General features: G+C 38.7%; 1 protein-coding gene across 1 annotated transcript; it reads right to left on the bottom strand.

Annotated features, from left to right (window-relative positions):
- Positions 1-227: 227 nt before the first annotated feature.
- fbxw5 (F-box and WD repeat domain containing 5) lies at positions 228-7511 on the bottom strand. The gene is made up of 10 exons (XM_015392879.1): positions 7403-7511; positions 5097-5292; positions 4843-5000; positions 4339-4522; positions 2755-2903; positions 2310-2654; positions 2036-2219; positions 1791-1938; positions 1224-1436; positions 228-1007 (listed from the first exon to the last, which is right to left on the bottom strand). Exons 2-10 carry the CDS (start codon positions 5281-5283, stop codon positions 722-724), a joined length of 1854 nt encoding a protein of 617 aa, XP_015248365.1. The 5' UTR covers positions 5284-5292; positions 7403-7511; the 3' UTR covers positions 228-721.
- Positions 7512-9108: the final 1597 nt, after the last annotated feature.

Here is a 9108-nt window from a genome sequence, read left to right as displayed (position 1 = left end):
CTGACAAAAAAAAAAAGAGTGTTTCTATAACCATGTCCACACTAGACAGTTAGCTATGCACACAGAACACGCCTTGTTTACAGTCATGCTCTGGATCAACTTCCTCAACACAACTTTTATATTAAACTGTTTAGTAAGTCTAAGTTTATTACAATATATATTTTTATTAAACAATGGGGTGGGATGTGACATCACTGAAGCAAAGAAAGTATACTAAATGCTGTCTCTTTTTTTTTTATCCCAGTAGGGTTTTTTTTTAAACTGTGGCATAAATCTCCAAAGATGTGTGTGTGTGTTTTTAAAGATTTTTAAATCAGAACACCAGTTTAAGATCTTCATCTATAATGAGAAAAGTACCATCTCATCATCCTTGCTACTCAGGTCCAGGAATCCAGAGTCCGGTTTCTTCAGGTGCAACCGTACGGATGGAAAATAAAAAATAAAAAAGACATGATGATATCCATCTGATGGAGTTCTGCCTCAAACGTTCAGGTTTCTATCTGGTAGAAATCTGTAGATCCTTGATTGACGTCGTCTTTGCTGGTGCCACATCGCCCCCTGGTGTCTGCATTGGCCTGAGTGTCCTAAACTGCTTTAGGTCACAATACAGTGAACTCAAGCAAAAACATGAGCGCATGATGTAAACACATGGAGTGTTTTACTCGCCATGCTGTCCTTACCCTGTTCTACTTCTTGTCTGAAGGCCTTCTACAGCGCTTGCTTAGGGTTTCCCGTTCACGCTGCCCGTAAACGTAGAGTTCTTGTGGCGTAACAGCCAGGACGGAAGAAGGCTACGAGGCCTCAGCTGTCGGCTGGAGGCCTGAGCCAGGCGGACCATGCGAGGCGAACGCCACACCTTGATGGTGAAGTCGTCGCTGGCTGAGAGGAGCAGCTCCTGGTCGGCTGGGCTGAACGCCACCGAGTTCACCACGTCATCGTGCGCCAAACGGGCGAGGCAGATGTTGTAATGGCGGTCCCAGATGTAGCCATGTTTGTCCTCTGCCCCACTGCGGAGAAAAAGTCAGTGGATTGCATTGAAACAACTGAGCCCAACCCGTAACGTTCAGAGTGTTTTAATCAGACAAAATTTGTGTTTTGTGTTGATCTTTCATTTGAACTCACATCTAAATATTTGGACCTTATGGATGAAACAATTAAGCAGGGTGACTGAAAACAGCATAGAAATAAAACTCCATTTGAGAGATAAACCATCTGCACCCCACCTGGCAACAAAGTCCCTGCTGACATCAAGAAAGATGAAGAAGCACTCGTCGTTAGGAGTGAAGGCTCGATGAGCCCGGAGACTCCTCCTCTCCTCCCTCAGACTCTTAAGGTCGATGACATGCATGTCAATCTCCTCGGCGATGGGAGGCGGGGACATTGGATCTGAGATCACGCATCCTTTCGGCCAGGCTCTGCTGTTTACGTATAGATACCTGAGCGACAACAGCAAAACAGCTTGAGTCATAATATCAAAACTTTGGGTGATAATTATGCAGCAGCTGTTCAACAAGAATTTAAAACATTTCTGTTATGGATGGAAAAGGAGGAAGTGAAGACTGAATTTTAAATGGAACAAAAAGTTCTAGAAACAAACAAGGAGGAAAAAGGAAGGAGACAAGGATAATATACAGACGGGAGGAAAAGAACGAAGTCTATTAAAATAAATATGTTACTTCCTTATCCAGCACTGAAAACTACAGCTATGCTTAGCCCTGGATGCACCAGAAAACCCCAAACTATAGAATAAATTTGCAATCCCAATCCAGTGGGAGTCATATTGGTCTTACCTGTGGTCAGGAGAAAGGCCCATACCGATGATGTGGCCATGAATATCAATAACGTGGTCCAGTGAATCAAAAAACTCCTCTGAGCTCCTCTCCTCTCCAAGCACATCGCCGGAAGTGGTCATCTGGTCGGGTTTGATTCGCTTAATGCCTGAGAAGGAACGAGCAACGACATAAGATAGAGGACATCTCTATGTGTCACAGTCACAAGCTTTGATTCTAGTATAGAATATTTTATATAGATATACCTATCTGGTGAGGGGAGTATGTAAGGCTGCCAGTGGTGAAGATTAAGTATGTTTTATCCTCCCCCTCTTCAGACTGGGAGGGGTCGGTGAGGCTGGCGTCTGGGGTCTTGGTGTAGGCTCTGCCCATCATCTTAGCAACCTGAGTCTCAATCTGTAGCTCCCTGGCCCCCACGTGTTTACGGCTCTGGATCGGAATGAATAAAAAATATATATATAAAAAGACAACAGATTTTTTTTTTATCCGTCAAAAATCCAGAATTCAGCTAAATCTTACATGATTGATGTGGTCCAGGCCAGATATTGTTAGCTGGGGGGTCCTTGCAGACGAGAAGCTCTGACTCCTTCCATCTTTCCCACATTCCTCCTTGTTCTCTACCTCCTCCTCCTCCTCTTCTTCCTCGCTGTCGGACGTCTTCAAATCAAAAAGCAGAGGGTGATGCTGATTTCCCTGCTCAGCTCTCTGCCTCCCAGCCTGAGACTGAGCCTCATAGTCCAGCAGCAGGTCTGGGTTGTCATGCCTACGGCAGTGCGCCACCATCACCGTTCGTATTGTGCTAGCGTTGAAATTCTGGATATTGAAGAGACGCTTCACTACATTAACATTCTCAGATTCTATATCCTACAGGAAAAGAAAATACATATTAAATGAGAATGACAGAGAAAACTGCTCAGATATTTTTTGGCATCTTTAATTTATGCAAACTGGAGATTTAAATCACCTGAAAAGCTTTGTTGAGCCAGAGCACCGAGCAGGACGTCATGTTTCCAATCCAGTGCAGATTTCCTGAGATCAGGTGTGTCTCATTAAGCCAACATCCAAACACGTCATACGGTTTGTTCCTGACTCTCGACAACAGGGTGTAATTATCTGTAACAAACCATGAAGGAGAAAAAACTAAGACTCTGAACATAAAAAGGTCACAACTTCAAACCTTAATGGTTTCTTTAAAAATTTGATGCGATGGAGTAAAACAAAACAGCATAATAGTGAGGTAGAAGTTAAAAAAATGTAAAAATTCTATCTCATATGACTTACGTTTTTGTTTAACAAAACAAACCCCTAAAAATGAAGGTGGGAATTTTCATCCAGACTTTCATTCGTTTCATTCATTCTGAATACTGAATACAAATCCAAAACAACCATTTCAAACTTAACTTCCTCAAGTAGTTTTGTAGTTTTGACTTTGACAAGGCCATTATAACCCATGCATACACTTCCATCTAAACCACTCCACTGCAGCTCTGACTCCAGGGTAATTTGCTTTATCAAATAAATGATGCTCCACAGTGGCTGTTCCTTTTCACTAATGGGCAATGCATGTTTTCTGCCACATATATAATTTTTGCCTCATTAGGCAGAATACTTATTTTGGTTTGTTTCAGTGATCTTCTTTCATAGCCTATTTGATAATGGTAATAACTGGAGAGATTAAAAAATATTAATAAATGATAATAAAATTGTTAATTAACTCAGAGTAGAAAGAATTAAAAAGAAATGGAAGCCCCTCATAAAACCATGACTGTCTCCGAATGTCCGCCCTAAACACTATATAGGGCACTATATAGTGATTACGTCATTTTAGATGAGTGTCCGAATGCCTAGTGGATGAAAGAGCAGTTAACTCTAAATTTCCCACAATGCACCTGGAAAAGTAGTCATCATCCACGGTCACTAGAAGAGCAGATATATCCCAGAATGCTTTGTGAGGAGAGCTCTCCTCGCAAAGCATTAAGGGATTTGTTGTGACAGTGGCTGTTGGGTAATGATAGCTGCGATAAATAACAGAGATGCCGCAGGCACCATGCGGGGAGGCGGAGTCAGGTGAGCAAAAATAGTGATCATGTGTCCGAACAGTCAGTTAACTGAGTTCACTATAAAGTCTACTATATAAAGTCCCCGCTCTGTATAGTGATTGAGGGATTTAGGATCTGGGGCGGACGTTTGGACCCAGCCCATGTGTAATTTTTTTTTTTTTTGCATAACATATATGCAATACTTGATCAATACTCCTGATCAGTCTTAAACTACGCAAACATGACGAGATGACACATGAATACTATTTGCAAACTATAGTACTTTATCTTCACATAGAATCTTAAAAATCAGCTTTGAAAGCGAAGTTTGGCTGTCAGTTTAGAGAGGATGACAATCTGAAGTCTGATGTAACGGTTTTATATTTCTTTTTTTTTTTGTTGATTCCTTTAGTGTAAGTAATATTTCAATGACAAACTAATTTTGAAACCAAAATAAATTTACAAAATACATGGACAGGAAGTCACGTGGGAGTTAATGGTTTTCCTACCCAGACTAATGACAGCAATTTCCCCAGAAGACGAGTGGTGTGGGACCAGGTAGACGCCAGAGACGAGCAGCAGGGTATCATCAGGGTTAAACTGGGAGAACTGTGTGTAGGCCCAGTGATACTGGCGCATACTGGTGCTGTGCACCAACGAGATGTTTCCATCCTGCCGTTCGGTGTCCCACAGCTGAAAAAGAGGTTTAGAAACAGCAAACTTAATGAGGGGGAGAGAAAATGTCTTATTTTAGGCATTAAATAAAAGTATCTGAGCACTCATACAGAACACAAAAACGAGGCTTATTTAACATTACTAAAATTAATACTGCATCTGGTAGGGTCCTCTGAGGATTTTCTGCTCATTTTGCCACATTTCAGCAACAAAAAGTACAAAGACAGAAAGAAATTATAGAAAAGCCATAATAATTTAATCCAAAAAGTTGACAAGCAAAGTCAGGTCTACAATGGTATATATATGATTAGTTATTTCAGAGAGTATAATTTTAGTACCTTAACCGTGCAGTCCTTTGAACAGGAGGAGAAGCGATGGCCCCTGTGAGAAAAAGCCAGGTGAAGAACTTGGTTGGTATGCTCTCTCAGTGTCTGAACTTCCACACAAGGGATGCAGTCATACAGACGCTTAAACTCCCTGTACCACGACACAGCGGCTGCACAAGGGTGGAAAATGCATTATTAGTTCAAATAAACAAAGAAAAAAAATTTGCACTAAATCCCTCCATGGAAAACATGATTAATATGTTTACAAGGGTGTCGAGGAACGGAGCGCAGTATCCGGTAGTATCTGTAGAACAGTTCCCTCCACAGGAACTCATCTCTGGACACCGCCTGCCACTGCCTGCAGGTCAGGCCGGCTTTCAGCACAGCATAATGGGGCAGATGCAGGAAGATCTCCAAAACCAAGCTGTCCGGCAGAACTGGACTCCAATCCATTCTAACATCCTGAAACAACAACAAATGAACAAAGTGTTTTCCCCCTAATGGTTTCTTCAAGTGCTGCTTCTCCAGCGGTGTCAATTAACGAAGTACGAATACTTTGTTACTGTAATTAAGTACACTTCTATACTTTACTCCATTACTTATTTTTCTTCCTACTTCTGACTTCTACTCATTACATTTTCACAAAAGTATCTGCAGTTTCTACTCCTTACATTTTTAAAACAAACGTTACCGGTTACTCTTGGCTTCGGTTTTATGTTTAAAAGTATTTATTTCACATCATGTGCGCCACCCAATGCAGATCATTGGCGCCATCTGCATCTAGTAAAAACTAGTGTAATTGGATTCTATGCCATGCTACAATGTCGGATTCAGAAAAAGATGTCGAAATGTGTGAAAGGTCGGACACAGGCGAGAGCGTATAGGGAGATGGAGACGGAGACCAATAAGACCTCCCTCATCCTTGACCCTATCTCAAAGAATTTTTCAAAATAGTCAAAATATTGAGCTTTCAGTTCATATAGTGGCATCTGGCTGTTTATTTTAAAGGCTACTTTATACTTTTATACTTTAAGTAGTTTTTGGAGAACATACTTTTTCACTTTTACTTGAGTAAAGAGGTGAAGTTAATACTTTTACCAGAGTGTTTTTAAACTGCAGTATCTAGACTTCTACTTAAGTAACAAATGTGTGTACTTTTGACACCACTGTGCTTCTCTCATGAAACTGTAAACTATTTTTTTGAGCAAACAATAACAAAAGTAAACTAAAAAGCTGTTTTCAAATCAAGATTTATTATTGAGGGGAAAGCCCATCTCTTTAGCTAATATGTGAAAAAGCAACATTAGTTAAGATTTAGCTAATGAATCAAATTCTTTGACAAGCTAAGTCCAATCTGTCCAACAAATTTCTCCATTGTGAGACAATAAATTGATTTTCTTCTAAAGAAATCATCGAAATAGAATGGATGAAAAGATAAAGAGACCCCAAAAAATTAAAAATCTAAATGAATCTAAAAAAAAATAAGATGAAGGAAAACTGCCGGTTTCACATGTCTCAAAGGGCTACAAAGCCACCTAACATTGTTTTCCGTTTCTTTGTATTTTAGAACTTCAGTCTGAGGATGAAGACATTTTTACTGAGCAAAAGTATCCATTTTTAAAAAAATTTACCCATAAAAGTGGTGCTTCAAAAGGTATATTATGTAAGATTTTTCACTGTTTTGGACTAGTAAGCTGTTTTTTTTTTACCCAAAAACTATCAGATGTTAGTGTTCAACATGACACCATATAAAAACACTAACATTAAACACATTTAGCCAAACTCCAACAGGTAGAATAATCTAATTAAAACTGTTCATATGCAAATTATTTCATCCATACCTTTCACACCTAAAACCTGCTGTAGGTTAGCCTAATTGTCAACTTTTATTTTATTTTTTTATGACTGGGAAGGAACCTGATGTTTACTTTCTCATTATGTATCATCTGCTTATTCATATTTTTCCACATAACATTATTGATAATTTTAAATCACCATCTGCAGCCTTAAAGCAAAATCTATATCCCTGTAGTTAAAAGTGTTTATAAAATATATATAAAGGTATTTAGCCAAATGCAAAGCATTTGAATAACAACAAATAACTACTTTTAGGCCAGATTTAAAAATAAACGGCATATATTAAACTAGGTTCAGTTTTTTAAGACGAAATGTCACTACAATAAACTGTAAGGAAATGTGATGTTTCTTTCCTCTTTCGAAATCAAGATGACCGAACAGAGATGTTGCTGTCAAGCCTTTACACGTTAATATTTTTCCTTTTATCAAACAACCTGCTCTCAAACAAATGACACATTAGATACTGAAATGAATATTTGGGATTGAAAGCATGTTTTCTAAATAAAGAGCTAAAAAGTAGCTAAATAAACAGACAAGGCTAGCGCTAAACTAGCTTAGTGCAACATTTAGCTGTTAGCTAACGTCTGTTTTTAAATAGTTTGACCGGACAAGATTAACTTCAAAACAACGCTTTACTCGCATAAACTAGTGCTAATATTTTACGGAGGTATCAGATTCATGTCATACAAACTAATAAACGTTAAGTGTCACCAACCTGCTGGGTGAGAAAGGGTCGAGGAGAAACAAAATTAAAGAGCTTGCTAGCGCTAAGTGCTAGCCTCAAAAAAATGACAACAATCTCCCATATCTCCTAGCAGCTGTGAGACTCGATTAATTGAGTGCAGAATTATCGATACACCAAAATCCACTCAATAGACTTGCTATCTTCATTTATGTCTCAGATCAAGCACCAAAAATGTAGTGAATACAAAAAGCAGTTTACGAATAGTGGGACTAATTTATTATATACAGAAAATGATTCAAATCATCTTAGCCCTTTATTAAATGAAATAGCTCCTTAACATTTTAATAAAATTCATGAGGACAGTAAAAGTAAGGAAATTGCTTTCAATGGCTTGAAAAAAGCACACACACACACAAAAGAAAATGCACCACAAAAATGAATGTATAAATTGGACTTCAATATATTGTGTAAGCTTAAAGATTTTTTTTTTATGTTGGCATTCATCTGCTTTGATAGATAAGGTACACATTGGGATTATGTGCCTGCTGTTGTGAAAGTTTATATGTTCAGATTAAATAGATATGGTTGTTAAAGGTGAATGAACGAGACATTAAAACATGACTGCATAAGAAACACTGTGCATGGGTTTAACAATAATTAGTGCACTAAATCCTAATTTAAACCCAGCCCAGGCAAAACATCTCATTTATAACTTAGCTATAGGATAGCACAATATCATGGAAATATATATCCGAGATACTATAGTCACAATTACTCAAATAATTTTCTGATCTTTATTTACCCTTGCACATTTTTTTCTTGGTGTGCTCCATCAGAATCTCAGTAACTTCAAAAATATTTTATTAATCACAAGTGAAATGTAATGTTGTAGTACTGCATCACCTTTTTTAAAACAAATTGATTTAGATGTATACAGCTGCTGGCAGGAAGGATTTTCTCTATGAGTCTTTCTTGCTACAGATCTATAGAAGCCTTTGACTGAGGACACTGTTGATGTTTCACTTTGAACTGTTCTTAATGTTCTTCACTTTATGAAGAATTCTTCTTTGTGAAATCCTGGAGGAGTTCATAGAACAGAGTCTGCCTTCTTCATTAGCTTAAGATTCTTTAAGTCATCTGCTCTGATGCTGTTACCCCAGCAGATAATGATAGGAGAGATCACATCCTCCACCACAGACCTGTAGAAGAACTGCAACCATCTGCTGCAAACACTGAAGGACCCAAGCTTCCTTAAGAAGTATATTCTGCTCTGGCTCTTCACAGTTGCCCCTCCAAGATGTTCTGTTTTGCCTTCAGTTTCTCGCAAAGTAAGTCAGGCTGAATCGTGTTAAATGCACTGGAGACATCAAAGAGCATGATCTCCATAGTGCTGCTGCCAACGCATCTCTCTTGAGTTTTCCAGGCTTCATTAAATTGCTCTCTGCTTGTATGATCATAACGCCTGGCAGAGAGACACTGGAGTCTGGCATATTGTTGTTAATATATATACATTATGAAGCATTTTTTTTAGTTTGTCCCAAGTGATCTCTTCCCAGGAAAAGAACGGGAGAGAGAAAGCTTCAAGGTGTAAACGCCGGGCTTTCCTAATCATGATCCTTTTGTCATGTTTCACTAAAATAATTAATACAGCCTTGCTGATATCCTGGCTGGGTACCGTATTTGCTAGTGCTTGGAGTTGTTTTAAGTGGTTTCCTAAAGATATCGCATTGCTCATA

Source organism: Cyprinodon variegatus, unplaced genomic scaffold (assembly GCF_000732505.1).
Source record: "Cyprinodon variegatus isolate N-32 unplaced genomic scaffold, C_variegatus-1.0 Scaffold23, whole genome shotgun sequence".
NCBI classification, from domain to species: domain Eukaryota; kingdom Metazoa; phylum Chordata; class Actinopteri; order Cyprinodontiformes; family Cyprinodontidae; genus Cyprinodon; species Cyprinodon variegatus.
The sequence above is the reverse complement of the archived record's forward strand: the minus strand, read 5'-3'. Positions and strand labels throughout refer to the sequence as shown.